Source organism: Schistocerca nitens, chromosome 6 (genome assembly GCF_023898315.1).
Source record: "Schistocerca nitens isolate TAMUIC-IGC-003100 chromosome 6, iqSchNite1.1, whole genome shotgun sequence".
In the NCBI taxonomy this organism is placed as follows: Eukaryota; Metazoa; Arthropoda; class Insecta; order Orthoptera; family Acrididae; genus Schistocerca; species Schistocerca nitens.
The window spans coordinates 249,461,066-249,484,638 of NC_064619.1; the positions used below are offsets into that span (position 1 = coordinate 249,461,066).

The 23,573-nt window shown below is 39.7% G+C and overlaps 1 protein-coding gene across 1 annotated transcript in view; it reads right to left on the bottom strand.

Annotated features, from left to right (window-relative positions):
- The window catches only part of LOC126263666 (LIM domain-containing protein jub), a 223,281-nt gene extending 201,658 nt beyond the window's left edge, over positions 1-21,623 (bottom strand). Inside the window, exons 1-2 of the mRNA XM_049960773.1 lie at positions 19,545-21,623; positions 19,325-19,415 (exon numbers count right to left, since the gene is read on the bottom strand). Of these exons, the coding sequence (XP_049816730.1) occupies positions 19,325-19,415; positions 19,545-21,350 (1,897 nt within the window). The 5' untranslated portion in view covers positions 21,351-21,623. The remainder of the gene's footprint in view (positions 1-19,324; positions 19,416-19,544) is intronic.
- Positions 21,624-23,573: the final 1,950 nt, after the last annotated feature.

Here is a 23,573-nt window from a genome sequence, read left to right on the forward strand (position 1 = left end):
GTGATACTGAAGATCTCATAGTTGCTGCTAGACTGTTGATTGTTACTAAAAAGAGGAGGGCACTTAATACAGAGCCCTGCAGGACTGGGCAGCAATAACTTGAACAAATTGGGGAGACTAAGTGGTTGATAATTGTCCATCTCTAGGGGATGCTTACTCAAGTTTCAGTACCTGGATGTGAATCTCTCCCCTCATTGAGATGGGAGCTCATCCTCATTCCAGATATGATTGAAGATAGTAAGCTGATGTGACAATCCACTGATGGGTGTTTATGCATTGAGTTGTGGATAAAGTCTGCCCTGGGGCTGTAACAGGGCAAAGGGCTAGGGCACTGAAGAATTCCCATTCACTGAATGGAGCATTATATGGCTCCAGGAGGCATGTAGTGAAAGATAAGTCCAATCGCTCAATCCGCTGTTTAAGGGTAAAAAAGGCAGGTTGATAGTTCTGAAGACACAGAGGCTCGAGCATAATGCAGAAGTCTGGTCACTGAAAACAGCACCATTCAAGGAAATACCAAGTGCATCAGCAGAGGACTGCTGTCCATAGAGGTGTCTGATCTTCACCGAAACCTGCCAAGCAGGCATATTTGGTCCAAAAGTTGAAACATATTGATCCCAGCATTCTTGCTTCCCTCATTTTATTAAGGGACAGACTGAGGCACAGAGCCGTTTAAAGGTAATGATGGATGCCACTTATGGCATCGGAAAGCCCACATATAATCTGTAATGGCCTCGAAGATTTCTGAGGCCCACCAAGATACTACCTACCGATGAGGGGCTTCCGAAGAACAGGGGATTGCTAAGTTGGCTGCCAATAGAATGGTTGCTGTTGCATTCTGGATAGCCTCGTCAATGCCTCCATTTAGCAGGGAGCTCAGAACAACAGTGGAGGTAAAAGCATCCCAGTTGCAATGTGGAGAGCCCATCTACATCTACATGGATATTCTGCAAATCACATTCAAGTGCCTGTCAGAGGGTTCATCGAACCACCTTCACAATTCTCTATTATTCCAATCCCATATAGCACGCTGGAAGAATGAACATCTATATCTTTCTGTACGAGCTCTGATTTCCCTATTTTATCGTAGAGATCGTCCCTCCCTATGTAGGTCGGTGTCAACAAAATATTTTAGCATTCGGAGGAGAAGGTTGGTGATTGCAATTTCGTGAGAAGATTCAGTCACAACGAAAAACGCCTTTCTTTTAATGATTTCTATCCCAAATCCTGTATCATTTCTGTGACACACTCTCTCCCATATTTCGCGATAATACAAAATGTGCTGCCTTTCTTTGAACTTTTTCGATGTACTCCGTCAGTCCTATCCGGTAAGGATCCCACACTGCACAGCAGTATTCTGGAAGAGGACGGACAAGCGTAGTGTAGGCAGTCTCCTTAGAAGGTCTGTTACATTTTCTAAGTGTTCTACCAATAAAACGCAGTCTTTGGTTAGCCTTCCCCGCAACATTTTCTATGTGTTCCTATTAAGACAAGTAGGTTTCCATGTACTATACACGACTAATTTCTGAAATGGTAACCTTATTACCTCGTGTGATATTACAAGGTATATCCCAAAAATGCAAACTGGTAATAAAAGAAAAGCATTCCTGAAAAAAAAGTTTGTTAACATATAATATCAACATCTACTTTCAACTAATGGGTTATGAAGTTTTTTTTTCTGTCTAGAATGTAGCCCTGTATGGTAATGAAATGAGGATGATAAACGGTTCACTACAGAAGAATGCTGAAGATTAGATGGGTAGATCACATAACTAATGAGGAGGTATTGAATAGAATTGGGGAGAAGAGGAGTTTGTGGCACAACTTGACAAGAAGAAGGGATCAGTTGGTAGGACACGTTCTGAGGCATCAAGGGATCACCAATTTAGTATTGGAGGGCATAGTGGAGGGTAAAAATCGTAGAGGGAGACCAAGAGATGAATACACTAAGCAGATTCAGAAGGATGTGGGTTGCTGTAGGTATTGGGAGATGAAGAAGCTTGCACAGGACAGAGTAACATGGAGAGCTGCATCAAACCCGTCTCATGACTGAAGACCACAACAACGACAACAACAACAACAACAACAACAACAACAAACAGTTCAGACAAGAAGGTAACAGAACTTTTAAAATCTAACGCTGAATATCAGATGGGTAGATCAATTAACTAATGAAGAAGTGCTCAGCTGTTCGACAGAGACATAACAGACTTTTTATGCATATATTTTTCCTGTTTATAATAGAGCGAAACATTCCACGTGGGAAAAATATATCTAAAAACAAAGATGATGTGACTTACCGAACGAAAGTGCTGGCAGGTTGATAGACACACAAACATACACGCAAAATTCAAGCTTTCGCAACCAACGGTTGCTTCATCAGGAAAGAGAGAAGGAGAGGGAAAGACGAAAGGATGTGGGTTTTAAGGGAGAGGGTAATGCCTGTGTCTGTGTATGTGCGGATGGAAATGTGTGTGTATGCGAGTGTATACCTGTCCTTTTTTCCCCCAAAGGTAAGTCTTTCCGCTCCTGGGATTGGAATGGCTCCTTACCCTCTCCCTTAAAACCCACATCCTTTCGTCTTTCCCTCTCCTTCTCTCTTTCCTGATGAAGCAACCGTTGGTTGCGAAAGCTTGAATTTTGTGTGTATGTTTGTGTGTCTATCAACTTGCCAGCGCTTTCGTTTCGTAAGTCACATCATCTTTGTTTTTAGATATATTTTTACTGTTTGTTTGTTATGTGCTGTACAACATGTGCTGATCCGTACGCGATGTCTTTTTTTACACTTTGCTTCTGTTTTGTTTTAGTATTGTGTTTTTATTTTCTCTTCAAGTATTTTTGTAATTTAAGTGTGTTATGTTGTATGTAATCGACATTTAACTCATTCAAAATACTAGTGCCACACACATGAAGAGGAATCTGAGGTATATGAATATAAAATACTCAATAAACTGGGAAAGAAAGCAAGTTATGGCACAACTTGACTGAAAGAAGGGATCACTTGGTAGGGCACATCCTGGGGCACCACAAAACTTTCAGTTTGGTTATGGAAGTAAGTAGGTAAGAGTGTAGGGTGGGTCAGGAGGTGGGGTGGGGGTGGAGGGTGAGTGGAGGTGCAGGGGATGTAGGAGAAGACGGAGGCTTGAATACATTAAGTAGGTTCAAATGGATGTAGGTTGCAGTAACTTAGTAGAAATGAAGAGGCTATTACAGGATCGACTAGCATGGGGAGCTGCATCAAACCAGTATCAGGCTGAAAACCCCAACAACAGCTTGCATTAATCTGGAGAAGTCAAAAAATTTTTATCAACAGTTCAACCCCTTAACATATAACCCCAAGTTATGTGTTTTTATTATTATGCCAGAAATTTAAAATCCTACATGTACTTGGGCAATTTAAGAACAGATCTTCAAAAAAATAAAACCCCACTTACATCAATTTTAGCACTGATAGTTAAGTGTTCAGCTGCTAGAGAGCATCTGGACCTACATTTTTAGCCTGGCTGTTGTGTTTTGGTTGAGATAGTTGCCACAAGATATTTTCTTTACTGTGTGCAGCTTCAGATACTCCAAAACAAAACACATGTTTTCAGCCTCTCTCCTGTATTGCTGTTTCAGCAATACTTTCAAAAAAGGATAGCTATAGTGATCCTGGGTTTGACTTTCAACTTACCGATTCAGAAAGTGTAGAAGAATGTGATGTTACTTTCTTAGAGGCTGAAACTGATGACAGTTCATCAGTTGAGTGACAAGTGCTTGCCGGTGGTACGGGATAAATACAAGAGCAGCTTGTTCAATATTTATGTTCACAGGAAACCATTTTGAAGTTTGTGGTTAAGACTTGATAGCTACACAGAAACTAAAAAATGACTTCAAATTTTAGGATATTTCAGTCAAAGTCCAATCCATGAGCATACTTGAGATTTTAGTATTGGTGCTCTTCAAAATATTGTAAATCATTATTTTTAGGTTTAAAAGCTATCTTGATATGTCTATGTGTAATGTCATTCATTATGAGATGTCCTTCATTAAAAAGAAATATTATTTCATGGAATATAATTTGGAAAAATATCAATTGTTAAGGAGTTAAGATAAACATGCGATATACCCCCGATATTGTGGGATACATTACAACAAAGATTTCAGAAATTTTAGTGTCAGAAAAATAAATAGACGACTGCAGGCTTCAGCAAAGGGTGAAAATTGATGTCTGGTATCTGAGTGACACACAGTCAATCATTTTAAGCCTGAGAAGTTGGGAGATGACACTGCTTGTGCTTCTATAGGAAATATTACCCACATTCAATAACACACACTGATACTCTCAATCTTTCGTTGGACACTAAGATAAGAAAAATCCACCTCAAAACCCTTTAATGTGGTATTCTTTACACAATCCACGAAGCGTTCTTGTCTGTCCCTATACCACTGCCGCTCTCAGAGCCTTGCCTGAAAGGCCTTGCGAAACACTCAGGTGCAAAGGTTGCCCCCGCATGTCTATCAAGCACTAACCATTCAACTCCTGTCGCTGGTCTATGTTACCTTTGCTTCTACCACTGTATATTCTATCAGAGCCATTTTTAGTTGTGCTTCAGAGAAGTATGACATATCCTCATTCACAAATTATTTTTATACTTTTACTATCAATCAATCAATGACTGTTACAATAAGACACAATCATAAGTCGTGTGAAAAAAGTCTGTCATTAATATTAACACATTCCAAAATACTCCTACGAAATCAGTATTCGGAGTACTGATCATTATTATTAGCACATTCGGAAATGTTCCTAACAAGTCCGTATTTGGAATAGTGACACTAACCCTAAATATACGTAAAGAAAACTGATGTGTAGAACCATATGAGAAACCCACAGAGAGTGAGTTACTTAACACATCTATTCATATCAATCAAGTATATTGTTACGTCGTCCATTCAAAATAACATATGATGCAGCAATGCTTAAGTGAATTTTGTAATGAAGCCAAATGCCTGACTTCCATTCACTCAAACAGTGGAAAATCGAGTATGGAATAATGGCAATATTATGAAAAGAATAGATTGCTACTCACCATATAGCGGAGATGCTGAGTTACAGACAGGCACGACAAAAAGATTGCTGACAAGTTAAGCTTTTGGCCAAAAGGCCTCCTTCTGCATTAAAAACACACACACACACACACACACACACACACACACACACACACACACACACACAAACTCTACTCACACTCACACAACCACTGCGTCTGGCAGCCTCGGCAATTACAGACATACAAACCCTAAAACAATAATCTTGTCAACAATTTTAAATTAAATTTCAACAAGAATTTTGTAACTACCATGTAGCATGACTTGTTACAAACAATGTAAACCAGAGAATGCCAAATTTGTTAACAGCTGAGCTAAAAATTCTGCTGCTTTTAAATCAAAGTATTCAAAGTAAGTGAAATGTGGCTAGCTCCCCTAAACTAGTGCTCCTTTTTGGCAGCAAAAGAAACAAAAATTGAAATGGGTACTACAGAGACTAAAAAGCAACTTTTCTACACAAAGAATTAAATTTTCCATATGTGAATAACATCATAGGCTCTGGTCAGAGTGTGACACAGGTGTTGAGGGAGTACCAACATATCAACATGAACCAACAGAGTAACTTAGAATTTTGAGCATCTTGGGTATTATAACTAAAACATTGGAGCAGAAAAGCTTGGAACCTTTTTACCCAACATTCGTGGTCCACCAGAACAAAATACTGCTAAAAGGTGGTATGTCATAGAATAAAAAAGCCAGATTCCAATACAGTGGATGGATCTCCTCCTCCGATCTATACAGAATTGCCAACAGGAAACGCGAGCACGTGCTCTGCCATACTTAGCATTCTTGAAAGCATAAAATGCCACAAGAGATAGAAGGGCAACTGATAAGTGAATACTGGTAAAAGCTATACATGAAGATGAGAAAGCTGATGTGAGCCTTTGAAGACATGTACAATGAGTCTTACACTGATTTAAGTTTATTGATCAGGATTCATTGGAGCTTTGAGGTACTTGGTCAGGGACAAGTCGTCGTGTAATTCAGAAACTGATAAGAAAATTTCAGAAACTAAAAGGAAGACCAGAAATAATAAAAAGTGCAAAAACAGGTTTACAGTACTACAGTTACACAGTCAATACACTTACAGTGTAACACTCTATGCTACCCTCACTCCTGTAGATAGTAAAAGGTGTGTGCCAAATGCAAAACTTTCAACTCAGATTTGAAAATTTTGATTTTATCACTCAATTTTTTTTTGTTCTTCTGGCAACATTCTGAAAATAAAATGAGGAGAATATACCACACCTTTCTGTATAATAGTTAAAGAAAGGATGGTACAGTTAGAGCCCAACGTGCTAAAACGACAGCTTACACAAAGTTCACAGACACCAAAGGATGTTCTGATTGCCCTTTTCTGGGTTAAGATATTTTTATTTTATTTATTTACTTTTGCTGCAGTGTTACTCTACACGTGATATGTGGAATGGTAAGTGAGAAAAATAGAATGATACGAGTGAAAACATGCAAAGTAAAGAAGCTTCTGTACTCAAAGTCAGGACAGTGAAACTATTCCTGTAGTAACGAGAATAGCATTTAATTTCTGCACAAGAACATTAATACCACACTTCTAAAGAGAGCTTTTGATCTTCCTTCAGTCTTGTTGTTGTTGTGGTCTTCAGTCCCGAGACTGGTTTGATGCAGCTCTCCATGCTACTCTTTCCTGTGCAAGCTTCTTCATCTCCCAGTACCTACTGCAACCTACATCCTTCTGAATCTGCTTAGTGTATTCATCTCTTGGTTTCCCTCTACGATTTTTACCCTCCACGCTGCCCTCCAATACTAAATTTGTGATCCCTTGATGCCTCAGAACATGTCTTACCAACCGATCCCTTCTTCTAGTCAAGTTGTGCCACAAACTTCTCTTCTCCCCAATCCTATTCAATACCTCCTCATTAGTTACATGATCTACCCACCTTATCTTCAGCATTCTTCTGTAGCACCACATTTCGAAAGCTTCTATTCTCTTCTTGTCCAAACTATTTACCGTCCATGTTTCACTCCCATACATGGCTACACTCCATACAAATACTTTCAGAAACGACTTCTTGACACTTAAATCTATACTCGATGTTAACAAATTTCTCTTCTTCAGAAACGATTTCCTTGCCATTGGCAGTCTACATTTTATATCCTCTCTACTTCGACCATCATCAGTTATTTTACTCCCTAAATAGCAAAACTCCTTTACTACTTTAAGTGTCTCATTTTCTAACCTAATCCCCTCAGCATCACCCGATTTAATTTGACTACATTCCATTATCCTCGTTTTGCTTTTGTTGATGTTCATCTTATATCCTCCTTTCAAGACACTGTCCATTCCGTTCAACTGCTCTTCCAAGTCCTTTGCTGTCTCTGACAGAATTACAATGTCATCGACGAACCTCAAAGTTTTTATTCCTTCTCCATTGATTTTAATACCTACTCCGAATTTTTCTTTTGTTTCCTTTACTGCTTGCTCAATATACAGATTGAATAACATCGGGGAGAGGCTACAACCCTGTCTCACTCCTTTCCCAACCACTGCTTCCCTTTCATGCCCCTCGACTCTTATAACTGCCATCTGGTTTCTGTACAAATTGTAAATAGCCTTTCGCTCCCTGTATTTTACCCCTGCTACCTTCAGAATTTGAAAGAGAGTATTCCAGTTAACGTTGTCAAAAGGTTTCTCTAAGCCTACAAATGCTAGAAACGTAGGTTTGCCTTTTCTTAATCTTTCTTCTAAGATAAGTCGTAAGGTTAGTATTGCCTCACGTGTTCCAACTTTTCTACGGAATCCAAACTGATCTTCCCCGAGGTCCGCTTCTACTAGTTTTTCCATTCGTCTGTAAAGAATTCGCGTTAGTATTTTGCAGCTGTGACTTATTAAACTGATAGTTCGGTAATTTTCACATCTGTCAACACCTGCTTTCTTTGGGATTGGAATTATTATATTCTTCTTGAAGTCTGTGGGTATTTCGCCTGTCTCATACATCTTGCTTACCAGATGGTAGAGTTTTGTCATGACTGGCTCTCCCAAGGCCATCAAAAGTTCTAATGGAATGTTGTCTACTCCCGGGGCCTTGTTTCGACTCCGGTCTTTCAGTGCTCTGTCAAACTCTTCACGCAGTATTTTATCTCCCATTTCATCTTCATCTACATCCTCTTCCATTTCCATAATATTGTCCTCAAGTACATCGCCATTGTATAAACCCTCTATATACTCCTTCCACCTTTCTGCCTTCCCTTCTTTGCTTAGAACTGGGTTTCCATCTGAGCTCTTGATATTCATACAAGTGATTCTCTTCTCTCCAAAGGTCTCTTTAATTTTCCTGTAGGCAGTATCTATCTTACCCCTAGTGAGACAAGCCTCTACATCCTTACATTTGTCCTCTAGCCATCCCTGCTAAGCCATTTTGCACTTCCTGTCGATCTCATTTTTGAGACGTTTGTATTCCTTTTTGCCTGCTTCATTTACTGCATTTTTATATTTTCTCCTTTGATCAATTAAATTCAACATTTCTTCTGTTACCCAAGGATTTCTATTAGCCCTCGTCTTTTTACCTACTTGATCCTCTGCTGCCTTCACTATTTCATCCCTCAAAGCTACCCATTCTTCTTCTACTGTATTTCTTTCCCCCATTCCTGTCAATTGTTCCCTTATGGTCACCCTGAAACTCTGTACAACCTCTGGTTCTTTCAGTTTATCCAGGTCCCATCTCCTTAAATTCCCACATTTTTGTAGTTTCTTCAGTTTCAATCTACAGTTCATAACCAATAGATTGTGGTCAGAATCCACATCTGCCCCTGGAAATGTCTTACAATTTAAAACCTGGTTCCTAAATCTCTGTCTTACCATTATATAATCTATCTGATACCTTTTAGTATCTCCAGGATTCTTCCAGGTATACAACCTTCTTTTATGATTCTTGAACCAAGTGTTAGCTATGATTAAGTTATGCTCTGTGCAAAATTCTACAAGGCGGCTTCCTCTTTCATTTCTTCCCCCCAATCCATATTCACCTACTATGTTTCCTTCTCTCCCTTTTCCTACTGACGAATTCCAGTCACCCATGACTATTAAATTTTCGTCTCCCTTCACTACCTGAATAATTTCTTTTATCTCGTCATACATTTCATCAATTTCTTCATCATCTGCAGAGCTAGTTGGCATATAAACTTGTACTACTGTAGTAGGCATGGGCTTTGTGTCTATCTTGGCCACAATAATGCGTTCACTATGCTGTTTGTAGTAGCTAACCCGCATTCCTACTTTTTTATTCATTATTAAACCTACTCCTGCATTACCCCTATTTGCTTTTGTATTTATAACCCTGTAATCACCTGACCAAAAGTCTTGTTCCTCCTGCCACCGAACTTCACTAATTCCCACTATATGTAATGTTAACCTATCCATTTACCTTTTTAAATTTTCTAACCTACCTGCCTGATTAAGGGATCTGACATTCCACGCTCCGATCCGTAGAATGCCAGTTTTCTTTCTCCTGATAACGACGTCCTCTTGAGTAGTCCCCGCCCGGAGATCCGAATGGGGGGCTATTTTACCTCCGGAATATTTTACCCAAGAGGACGCCATCATCATTTAATCATACAGTAAAGCTGCATGTCCTCGGGAAAAATTACGGCTGTAGTTTCCCCTTGCTTTCAGCCGTTCGCAGTACCAGCACAGCAAGGCCGTTTTGGTTAATGTTACAAGGCCAGATCAGTCAATCATCCAGACTGTTGCCCCTGAAACCACTGAAAAGGCTGCTGCCCCTCTTCAGGAACCACACGTTTGTCTGGCCTCTCAACAGATACCCCTCCGTTGTGGTTGCACCTACGGTACGGCCATCTGTATCGCTGAGGCACGCAAGCGTCCCCACCAACGGCAAGGTCCATGGTTCATGGGGGGGCCTTCAGTCTTAAGAATTTAAAATTTTTCACCGTTTATTTGATCACCTGCTGACAAAATTTCTAGCCAGTTATAGATCTACATTACTGTACGTCTAAAAAGTAAACTTTGCACTCAAGCCCTAAGAACTACACCATGCTGACAAGCTGCCATTTCATCCTCTTCAATGGAGGTCATTTGGATGCAAAATGGAGGAGCAGTTTTTCATGTCATTGATCTTCCAGTCACTGTCAGCTTTCCAAACCATCAAACCACTACTTCTTATTCAAGCACCTGCTCAATTGTCCTCACATGACAGAGGGTGTCCCATTTACTCCCCCCATCACAGAAAAATTCTTGGCAGTAATGAAAATTAAACCTGGGTTCTTGATATGACAGACAAGCTGACCATTCAGCTAACTGTGCCACAAACACAATAAAAATATTTGATGGGGGATGGGGCCAAAGCTTCACATAATTATCAAACAAGGTACTATATAAAATTGTCGTAAATAAAATTAAAATAATTTGACAGTTTCATAAGGAAATGACCACATTTAACAATAAAAATACTTATCGAATATCAAATTTATGACAATGCCATCTTAAACATATTCAACCAAGATGTTTGCAGGCTGAGAAAATCTCTAAAGCAACTCTAGGCACTATTACAAGGAGGATGACAAACAACCAATTATTAACTCAGATGAATGACCAAATGTCAGCACCAAATTGGGGAGCACACTGCTTAGAACACTATCAATACCCTCAACTTCTGGTGAAAGAGATGTGCGTATGTACACTGGTCTTATATAAGATGTTCTGGTATGCACAGACGGGAACCGAGTCTCCAGCCTACTCTATGCTCCTGCAATTTCTACAGTTTGATCCTTCACTATCTCTTGTCTTTCTTCCTCTGCTCCTCCATCATCACTGTCGTCATCGTCGTCAGAAGCAGCAGCAGCCTTTTCTGTTGCTATTCTATTCATAGTTTTTCTGAACTTCAGATTCTCCTCACTTTTGCTTTCTTATAAAACTTCTTTGAAAAACTTTCCTTAGATTACTTCCACCTTTAGAGTCTCCTCTCTTACAGTTTCACTGATTCTTCCCTTTCTTTCCCCTGCTGCCATCCCTTCTAGTGCACAAAACTAAAAACATTCTTATATTCCACAACACTGTTTTCCACCTATCTCCATGTTCCTCTTCATCACACTTTCTGGCTTCCAGCTTTAAACTTCCAATTACATCTGTCATCACACGGTATAAGTGTTCTGCATTATGGTAGCTTCAACGAAAGAACAATTGGATCATCTGTCTGAGATCACTTCAGTAGAACCAGCAAAGGTAGTACCTGGATGACCAGACATTTCTCCTGAATATTAGGTCTTGATCAACAAGTCATCTCACTCGGTGTTAGTTGTCCAGACTCACACATGAAACATAAAAAGAACATATGCTGGTGAAAAATCTTCCTTTATTTCTGTGTTCAACTTCAGTAAGGCATAATTTTTCAGCCTAGTTTCACTGTTTTGTGTAAGTTCATAATTTTTCCCCAGGACTAGATATATTTTATTCTGGGAACTGTTGCATAATAGGACCAATCTCATGTTGCTGCCGACACGTCTGTAAATTTGAATTAAAGTGAATGCATCTGAGCATACATATAACCAGATGAAAGACCTACAGTCATTTAACTGCACAAAATTAGTCTCAACAATCCAGAAGTAATAAGTTTGATCACTAATGTGAATTCTTCTTCATAGTGACATACAGGGTGACTCCACAATGACTAAACAAAATTTCAGGGATGACAGAGAAGGATAAATGTAACAATGTGAGGTAAGGAACTCTAGTCCAGAAGTGACTGAGTCGAAAGTTATAAGCGAAAATAATTCTCATACCTCTGACAGAGTACCTCTTTTACTATAAGCATTTTGATTTCCGAACTTTGGGAGAAGGTAGTATGGACCAAAACAAGAAAAAATTGTCCAGTAAACATGGATTCTAAACTGCATACCTTAAGAGCTGTAAGCATCTGTTTCAATAAGAGAACTGTGTTACACTGCAGCAAAGACAAACAAGTGCTTGTAGCTCTTAAAGTATGCATTTTAGAGCTCATGTTTACTGGGCTTTTTTCTCTTCTAGTTTTGGTCCATACTACCACCTCCCAAAATATGGAAATTAAAGAATTTGCAATAGAAGAGCGCCAATGTCAGAGGTATCAGAACGATTTTCACTTATAACTTTTGCATCAATCATTCCCAGATCAGGATCCCTTATCTCAAATTGAAAGATTTACCCTTCTTGTACCACCCCTGAACACTTGTAAAATCCAATCAGTTTTAAATTCACGTATCTCCTGTTTTAGTCAGAAGCAATATCACTTCCATTTCAACAAGGATGGAAGAAAGAACTACACAAAAGTGGTACTTAAAGCTTTTCATAGGGATGACTGCATTACAGGCACTTTTTTAGAACTGTCTAAGGTTACTGGTGCAATTGTCTGTAAAGTTCTGTTAACGTACGGTTAAAAATGAGTGCAAAAGGTAGAAATAGCCATCACTTGATGAAGTCAAAAGTTTATTTAAACAATTATCATACTCAAAACATTAACTTGGTGTTCTACAGGGAAGTATATTAGGACCAATTTTGTTCTTTATATATGTCACTGATATTCTAGGCAAAATAAGACACAGTAACAACTTCTCTTTGCTGATGACAGCAACATCATAGTCACTGATACAAAATGAGAACTCCTAGCTGAAAAGGCATCTGAAAACCTCAATGATGTGTACAAGTGGGGAGTATTGATTAAATGTCTTGGGTCATCAGCAAAGTTGTGGCATTGTCTTGGTGCAATGTTTCAATGAGTTGCCCAATTGTCACCTTCAGCCAAAGTGTTCAGTTTGTTCCTTTATTGCTAGTGGATCACAGACTCTTCTGCCAAGGGCCCACCAGGAGGGCCAATTATGTGCCTGCAGAATAGATTTCATAGCCGATGGTGCAGGGCCCCTTGGTTGGGTGGAGGGAGTCTAGGCGCCAAGTACTGGCACTGCCTATCTGTCCCGCTCTCTGCCACCATCGCTTTCACATCAGAGCATTCGTAACATATTTCTGCTAATGCCGCAGATCATGTGGAGCTTAACTGGAAATCACTGGACTGATTGACAAGATCATCATGTACTCTTATTTCCGCAGCCTCTTTGATGACTGAATTCCAGAACCCATATGAACCTCTGTCTTTTCAAAACCAAACATATGACCTTTGTTTATGGAGGGCAACAGGCAAATTCCATATTCCTACATTTCCAGAAAACATTTGACATAGTGCTCCACTGCAGACTGAGGACAAAGTCCCAGCACATGAATTAGGGCCCCAGATATGGAGTGGCTTGAAGGCTTTTTAAGTACTAGAATTGAGTACATTGTCCTCGACAGCGCATGTTCACCAGAGACAAATGTATTATCAGGAGTGCCCCAGGGGTGTGTGATAGTACCACTCTTATTCTCTATATACACAAATAATCCAATATACAGTGTGATCAGCAATTTACTGCTGTTTGCTGATAATGCTATAGTTTACAGGAAGGTGTCTTCGTTGAATGACTAGTTGTTGTGGTGAATCACAGCTTACTCTGAATGTAGAAAAATATAAATTAATTCAGGTGAGTAGGAAAAACAATCCTGTAATGTTCAAATACAGCATTAGTAGTGTGCTGCTTGACACAGTCATGTTGACTAAATACCTAGGCATAGTGTTGCAAACAGATATGAAATGGAATGAGCACCTCAGGTTGGTAGTAAGGAAGGTGAATCCACAACTTCATTTTTTTAGGAGAACTTTAGGAAAGTGTAGCTCTCTATACCTGAGACAGCTTATAGAACACTACTGCTGTTACCTATTCTCGAGTATTGCTTGAGTGTTTGGGAATGCTACCAAGTCTGATTAAAGGAAGACATGAAAGGAATTAAGAGGTGTGCTGCTAGATTTGTTACTGGTAGGTTCAATCAGTACACAAGTATTATGGAGATGCCTCATGAACTAAAGTAAGAGTTCTCAGAGTGAAGATGACACTCTTTTCATGAGGCACTTTTGTGAAACTTAGAGAACTGGCATTTGAGGCCAAGTGCAGGTCGATTCTACTGAACCAACATGCATTTCCCATAATGATCACAAATATACCAAATCAGGGCTCATACGGAGGCTTACGGATAGCCACTTTTCTCTCACTCTACCTGAGAGTGGAAAAGGAAAGGAAATGACTAGTAGTGGTGCTTGATGCCCTCCGGCATGCACCATACAGAGGTTTGTGGAGGACATATGCAGATGCTCTGTTACAATGTTGCAGACTTGTTGGTATGGCTGAGGCAAATGCTCCTAAAATGTTCTGAACAGTGCTGCGAGACACACAGCAGTGTCTGGCTGATGTACTAAGTGCCACACTCACAAGAGATGCTATAGACGTCATATGCCCATACTCCTTGTTGGTCTTTGACTAATCAAAGCATGTTCCTGATTTTAATCATTTAGCAAAAAAAGTTATTTATTTCTTATGTTGTGCTTCTACATCATAATGGCCATGACTGGCTGCAACATCTCTACTGGAGGCACACAACTAGTCCACCCATTGGGCTCTCAGGATGAGTCTGTGGTCCAGTGGCTACAAAGGAACAAACTGGACATGAACCCAAAACAATGAAGAGTAGGAAACTCTAAACGTTGCAACAAGACAATGCCACGACACGGCTGACAATATGAGAATATTCCATCAAACAAATTTATCAAAAATCTTGCATTCCCATATATACGTTAACATTGAACATAAAGAAAAATAGCAGGAATTTCAGCTTTAAGAGGGAAAACAACACTATGACATTAAACATAACTTATAAATCTATAGGCTATGTGGCGAACAGGGTGAAGATATTGGGAAGTGACTCATCAGCATGTCATGCCCTTAGGAACATATCATCAGTGCCTCTTGGTGACATTATTCCTATGTACACTCAATTCTTAGCAAATAGAATTCTTTTCTGAGGATAAAATGCAAAAAAATATGAAGGCAATTTTCAAAAAGCAGAAAATATCCATGAGAATAATAACAAAGTTGTAGCTGAGCCCATTGCAAGAAATTATTTTTAAAAAGTTTGGTAGGTATTCTGGGTCGACTGAAGCGTCCGATCCCACGCGTTGGTTTTGACCCGTGACGTAAGGGTGTTGTCGTGTGTGACGTCATGACGGTGCGGAGTTTGGTTTGAGTGTGGCTGTCTCCAGTTCTGTTTTATCTTATTTTATTTACTTTTCTGATCTGTTCGTTGTATCTCGTGAGATTTTTTTTAAAATTTAAATACACTTATTACTTATTTTAATTATCTGTTTCCTCCAATTTCTGTTTTAGTTTATTATATTTATCTTTCTGATCTGTTCGTTCTATCCCGTGAGATTTTTTTTTTTTTTTTTAAAGACAAAAAACACTAATCAGCTACTGAAGCATCTTTATCTTCTATGGGTTGCAGGGGTTACGACCCCTGGGGAGGTGGGTGGGTATTCATGCATGGCTGTCTTCACTTACACGTTGTAGCTACGCAACGCGTCTAAATTTGTTTATATTTAGTTTGCCCCCCCCCCCCACCCAAAACACCCCATTTCCCGCGCTTGTCCCGTTAGTGTCATTAGGCTTCTTGTGGAAAGTGTGTGTATTTGTTTTTGTTTCCGCCATATTTGTGACGTCATGGGTCAAAGCAGACGGGCGGGATCGGACGCTTCCGTATTTCCGGTATTCTTGATGTGCACTTACCACCCTGTAGTGCATATCAATAAAACATTAGTACGTACATCACAAATAGTTCTCTGCATGATGATGGAACAAGAGTCAGTTTGGACTTAGATTTCTCAACAAAAGCCAAATGGAAAGTTCTAAACAGCATTTTCTTCTAGAGATTAAAGGCGTGTTACAACTTTCCCAAGGAGTCACAAGAGATCTAAAACACATTTACTTAAAAAGGCAATTAAAGCATACCTCTTAGTTAATACAATTACTTGATTGGATAGATAAAAAAATCTACTCACCAATGGCAGAAGAACACACACATATAAGATGGTTGTAATTGGAAAGCTTTTGGAGCCAGCAGCTCCTCCTTCAGGCAGAAAGGTTGAAGGGGAAGGAAGAAGGGTGAAGGGTGAAGGAAAAGGACTGGAGAGGTCTAGGAAAAGGGGTAGATTTTGGGAAAGTCCCCAGAACCGCAAGTCAGGGTAGACCTACCATACAGGACAAGAAGATGGTAAGCCTCCCCTGATCTGCAGTTCTGGGTGACTTTCCCAAAAACTACCGCTTTTCGTAGACCTTTCCAGTCCTTTTTCTTCACCTGTCTTCCTTCCCCTTCAACTTTTCTGCCTGAAGAAGGAGCCACGAGCTCCGAAAGCTTTCCAATCACGACAGTCTTTTATATGTGTGTTCCACTTCCGCTTGGTGAGTAGACTTTTTTATCAATAATTGATTGTTTTTGTTGTTCTCTTAGTTAATACATACGATAAAATTAAAATTTACCAGGAGAACTCAGACAGGAATTATTAATAATAATAAAAATGGGATTGCTGTTGTACAATACTCATGTCTCACAATTTTTATGATCATAATGAGGCGAAGTTGCCTCAGTTTTTCAAACAGATCGAAGTGCAGAAATGGAAATGTAACTGAAGTGTGACAGCATGGTCATGTCCTTAAAGTCATTTGTGGGGAAAATATGGAGGGACTATACGAAAAGAGAGTAATTATTTTTCATGCCATTAAGCTAACTTTGTTACAAGTATTCAGAGTGGGCCAAGAGTCCCTACCCCATCGTAAACTAACTTAACACGAAACAAACAACTGAAATAGCTGAACACTTCATTGAAGCTACAGGATTATTTAGATGACCTGGGGCACTTAAGCATATTTGTTTCCATGGTACTTTATCAGAATCGATAGGTCAAGAGAAATGCCAGATTCCAATTTTCGTAGTTTTAGTTGTAGGTATTGGTGTTTTGGTATCATCATCATCTGTAGTTGACCTATATAGGTCAAGGGAAATGTCCGATTCCAATTTTCATAGTTTTAGTTGTAGGTATTGGTGTTTTGGTATTGTCACCTGTGGTCGACTTATATAGGTCAAGGGAAGTGTCCGATTCCTGCAGATTTTTGTTGGTGTAGCAGAAAGTTGTAATTCTTTTCTCTCTCTCTCTCTCTTTTTGTTCGTCATGTTGTGTTTTGAGATCATGGTGTGTGCATGGTTATATTTAGCTTGTCTTCACCCTAAAAACCCCCAATATCCCGCAGTTGTCTTGTTAGTTTAATTGTATTTTTGGAGGGAGATGTTATTTTCTTATTTACATGTATTTTCATATTTGTTGCCATGTGTATTTAGTGATGTCATAGCCACTATACTGGAGATGTTTAGAATAGTCATTTCCACCATACTGATGACATTGTGGGTCAAAGCAGACGGATGGAATCGGACACTTAAAAAGATTTGTAGATTGCTTCCTTCAAGTCCTCAATTTGTGATTTTGGGTAGCATACACTTTATAACATAATCATAAAAGAAGAAATCCATTGGTGTATGGTTAGGAGATCTGTATGGCATTTTTGTTGGCCCTGAGTTTCTAATAACCTGCCCACAAATACCTCTTTTTTTCATTAGGAAACACCTCCACAACAGATTAGAATCAACGATGAACAATGCCACAGATATCTGATTTAACAGCAGTGCAATCTGGCATTTCTATCAATAATTATCTGAAAAACATTTAACAGTGAACTCTGGTGTTTATAATTATCACAAACAAACAAGTCGTTTTCAATGGGTTATAATGAGTAGTGGCTTTTGACCCACCTCATTTACAAATTTAAGAAACTTGTATGTTATGTCTAATTGAATGAGCAGGGGGATTTGTTAAGATACCAGTCTCTGTTTTGGGAGGCTTGAGGCTCATGCTCTGCTCAGCCAGCACAGTTTATGTTTTCCTAAATCACTTCAACCAAATGCCAGGATAGTTCTTTCAAGCAGGTCACAATATATTACATGTCCTTGCCTCGTTAAATAGGTGTGTATATCTGTGTGTATGACTTATGTTTTCTCCATATTGAGATGACAGATCCTATATCAGACCTCTGGCCAAATAAACTACGATTACAACTACTCTGCTGCCCAATAAACACAGACACAGTCACTCACTCACTCTCACTCTCTCTCTTTCTCTGTTTTAATAGCAAGCATATCCTCCCTTCCATACTATAGTGACAATGCACACAAATTGTCTTTACCACCAAAGTACATAATGCAAAAACATTGGTCTTAGTACTAGATACATGCTCTCAAGGGAAAACACATTTTCCTTCCTGATAAGCATCAAGTGAATAATTTCCACAAAGACCATGTAATTACAGTAATCATGTTAGCTAAGAGTAGAGAAAATATTTTGTTACACAAGAGCACATCGCTAATGTTATTTCCCCAGCTCTTCAGTCTTCAACTGCAAAGCTGACAGGCATACTTGGAAAGGTACTGGTATAAAATGCATCAGACCATAGCTTTGAAAACTACGCCCTGCGTACCGAGCAGTGTATTTTTTTAAATGTATTACATGCTGACAATTGTATTACACACAAAGTAAGTCTTTCCATTAGTTAAATGATATGTGGGGAAGTGGTAACCTGACCAGCAACTATCATAAAAACAGGCATCTCATCCTCCTGTTAATACTCCAATATCAGCACAAATGTCAGCTGAGCTGGTTCAGTGTTTAAGGATCCCATGCAGCTAAGATCATAAGTCTCCTACTCACCACCAAGGGCAGAAGCAGTGTACTCCAACCTGTCTGTGTGTAGACTAAATTCTGTTGCCAAGTATAAGAAGGTGTTCTAAATTTTTGTGTAACTTTTGCCTGAGATGGAACATGTATACCAGTCCAGTATTTACCTAGTAGGATATGAGAAACCACCTAAAAACCACACCCAGGCAGGCCAGCACACAGACTCTCATCATTAATTTGCGGGGCAGATTTGATACAGAGCCGGTGTAACCCTGCACACAGAAGCAATCATGTTACCCCGGGTGGGTAACACAACTGTTATCTACATTGCTAATCACTTCCATCACATTTAAGTTTATCATAAAAGTCTGCTAAGAACAGACTTACACTGAGTAAAACAAGGTCGTCAGAGGGCTTGCCAAAACTGAACGTGTTTCTATTTGATAATGATTTTTCGACCATTCACCATCACACTAAGAAAGTTTGTACCTAAAAAAGTTTTACAGTTAATTATAATGAAATACCTCTTACTAGTTCTTGATGCACAAAATACCCTTTGCATTAATACTTACCAAAATACTCCCCTTCTTCTTCTTGTTTCTCCATCTCTTCCTCTAACTGGCGTGTCAACTCTTCAATTTTCTTCTCAGCTTCTGTTGGACCCTTTAACAAAACCATGGTATGCAATCACAAACAAAATACTTCCCATCACTGTATCCAATAAAATGTCTCATTCCCTGAACGAAAGTAGTTACAAGACAAAATCACCTGCACTTTACAAACATAACTAACCATTGGTCGTGGTGGTGTGACACTGTAAGGCAAAAGTGTCTTTCCCATCAGCGGTTTTGTTTTATTTGTTGCTGGTGAATTACTCTGCTGCTTCTGTGGGCCTGAAGACTGAACTTCAGCTGGTGGTGAAGGTCCCATACTGACATATACTGCATTCGCAACACCAGATGACGTGCCCCTCTGATAACTAGTTGCAAGCTGTACTGGTGCCACCTGACCACTGTTCCCAGTCATTACAACGTAATCACCGTTACCATTTACATTTGGTTTACTAGTTGCAGAATAAGAATTTCCAGTATGATTTTTCAAATTAGATTTCAATGCTGATGGAACACCTAATGGAATGTTTGATGTTGCAGGGACATACGTTGTGTTTGGTGACATAGTACGTATTGCTTCGCCTGAAGATAGTGGAGCATTAGCAGCATTACTTCCATAGTTTCGAGAAGGAATATTGGCACGATTGTTATGAGAACCCTCCGATGAATTGCTGGAATAAGGTGGAACATTGGCATTACTTGATAGCTGCGATTGACCTGCTGGAGAATTTGAGGTCATGGCACCACCCACCTTGGATGCTGCACTACCAGGGTATGGTGGTGGTGGAGGGAGATTGTTCGTTCTAGGTGAAACGGGTTGTGATGTTGCTGGACTAGTTGCTCCTGGCCTTGCAACTGTCATAGGAGGAACAAAGTTCAAGGAATGTTTTGTTGAAGGGTTCCCATGCAATCTCTGATCTGCAGAAACTGCCACTTGAGGCCCTGGCTTTGCTGGTTCATAATTTAAAGCAGATTTACTTAATGAGGGCGCGTTTGACAGACTGAGGTCTTGGATATTCTCATAAACTGGGGGTGCTTCATAGGGAGGATACTCCTTATTTGACACTCCAGAAAGAGAAGCATACCTACCACCAGTTGGAACCTGGGGTTGGGCTTTTCGGTAATTTGATTCATACTGTAAAACACCTTCTGCTATACTAGCCCTTGGGCTGGAATGCTTCGAGTCCTGAGAGCCAAAACTGGAATGAGAACTTCCTATGTGTGGAGACATCTGATGGTAATAAGGTCCTGCTGGCACATTCCGGCCAGAAGTGTAGTATTCCAAATTTTCATACAAAGGTGTGGACACATTAGCGAATCCTTGTCCAGGGCATACCATGCTACTGCGAGGGCTGTTTGACTGTTGTGAATCTTTACTGGAACCACTATGACTATGGGTTGGGCTACTAGTCAATTTATTAGTGGCATAATACTTGCAAGAATCAGATGGAGGATTATCAGTACTCTGGGGAGTTCGCATGGGAGCCGAAGTTTCTGTCTTGGTACCTGAGAGTGAGGCTATTGTTTCAACCTGTTTTGGAGTTGCAAATTTTGATGCTGCAATGATGTTGCCTCTTTCATATATTTTATAGTCTGTTGGCTGTGCCTTAACATTTGTATTCCCAGAGCCTTCAACAACAAAACTTTCTATGGCACCGACAGAACGTTGTTTACCAGCGTCATGGTGACGTCCAGCACTCTTAATTGGCGACGCCACAGAACTAGAAGGAAGAGATCTTGATCCCGATGTCATCACTTCATAGCCGGCAGGCGTTCCAGAAACACCAACACCACACATTGCCGAACTAGACAGGGACTTCCCTTGACTGTCGACCGACTTTGGCACAATACGCCCATAACCAGACTCCGATGCCACAACCCTATGAGTGCTTCTGTCAATTTCTTGAGGGGCGCTAATCGTATTGTCACTGATGCGCAAGTGATTCAATTTGCTCAAATTCGCATCCATTCTGCTTTTATATTTCATGAAATTTCGCACAAAAAATATTTATATACTGTCATCACACGACTACGATACAAATTGCCATTTGACTTCTGCTGAACATATAGCTTTATTCATTTTTCTATTGTTTTCAAACACTCAATGACATTGACCGCTGAGTTATGGGTCAGTCAAAACATCACTACTGCAGGCCGCCGTTATACAGAGCAATCACTTTAACCACAACACTACTGTTCGGAAAAAAAAACTTATCACATACAAACACACAACCACCTGCCCAAACCATCAACTACAAAACCTAAGATAAGCTAGGTCCATTATCTTTCAACGATATGATAGCGCATGACCATAGATATTCTCCAAGTTCGCTTAACGATTTATTGCAACGATTTAAATTTTTCAACAACTTTTGTGCTATGCCAAGATTTTTCTCTGAACTGGAAGCCAACGAAGAAATTCATTCTAAATTACTATACAATAGTGAAAATATATTAGACATTACATCACTAAAGATGGCAGTTCGTAATTTTCGTTGCCGCAAGTACTCGGTACGTAGTAGCCTCAGATTGATGCTGCGTCGTTCATAAGTTCTCGTCTGGATATTGTCAACTGATTAAAATTACTTCGGTTCTCACTGGAATCAACATTACCGAAAACTACCTGAAAAAACGCCTACTCTCAGCAAAATACTGCAAAAGGCATCTCTGGCAAAAGAACAATAATTATTATGTCATTGCTTGCGTAAATACTAATTGAGCGTGAAAATTACGCCTAATTACAATGGGATACAAGAAGCATGATTCAACCAGTCATATGAAAAGTTATACACCTAAATAATGTGTACAAAAGTCATTTACTGCTGAGACTGTTAAGGATTACAAACTGCAACAAAAGTAATGTCACTCAAGTCCAGGCGTAGCAGCAACAATAACAAAAATATTTAAATACAAGATAATCGAACTGATTAGGATCAATATGTGGAAACAAACGAAATTTTCCTGCATAAAGTGACTGGGAAGTGGACTGTCTTGAAAGAAGAGAAGTTGTATCCCCTTTGTTAACACGAAAGAGTGAGAAAGTATCTTGTGCTTCTGATAAGTAACATGAATAAAGTAATTGTTGTGTGCCGTCATTAGTTCCGATTCGCTAATAGCTGAAAACTACAGTTATGATCCTAAGACAACAGATAGCTGTACGAAAAGAGTGATGTACAACACTGGACATTTGCCCGCAATGGCAAAAGACTCAAATGGCGAACTGTACACCATTATCATTCTGTCAATTCTCATATTATATGGACACAACACGTTAAATGGTGCCACGGACCGTCAAATCTTCTACAAAATCTCACATTTGGGACACTTCTACGATAAGTCAGTTTGTTGGAAAAGTCCAACCGGATTTACCCGCCACATCATAACTTAACGTTTCCACTCACCTCAGACCATACTGCTTAACCGTTGGAGCCGCATGATGTGTGCTTCGATTTTACTAATCGCCAGAAACAGCTGCACAGCCCCACGACCTGTGCATTGGGTGTACTATCACGTCGTGAGCGTGCCAGGAAACTTCGTAGTCTAAATCTGGCAGAATGATGCCATTTAAAGTGATTAGCGGCAAGGCACTGTGATCAGATTCTCTTCAGAATTAACAGCAGCCCAGCACAGCAACCACAGACGTTGTTTAAAATAGTCAAATTAATTCTACAAAGTTAAAGAATGATAGATGGTACACAAACGTTCATTGCGGTACTGAACAATTTAACTGAATGTTCTCACCTCATTAGTGATATCATTGGCTTTCCACTTACATCAAACAAGACTGATACGACAAAAAAGGGTTTATTACTACGTTTGTCGAAAACACTAGAACGACAAATACTCCAGGTCTTGTATGACGAAGAAATCAGAAACAGAATCCCTTCTCAGATATGGAAGAGCCGTAGATGAGCTGTAGGATCCGACATCTTTTCGGGTGTCACCTTGTGGAGAGTATGGATACTCGAACTTCCATCTTCACGACAGGCCACGCTTTTTTCAAGGGTGCAGGATCCTTTAGAGGTGAAGCTGGCCAGTAGAATCCATACAGTAATGTACCAAGCCAGATTCGAGCATCAGATATATTCCTCATGCTACGCAATCAACCATCTTTCTACTGCAATAACTCAAGAAGGGTGAGGCCCTCGTGAAATACATCTACATCTACATCTACATCTATACTCCGCGAGCCACCTTACGGTGTGTGGCG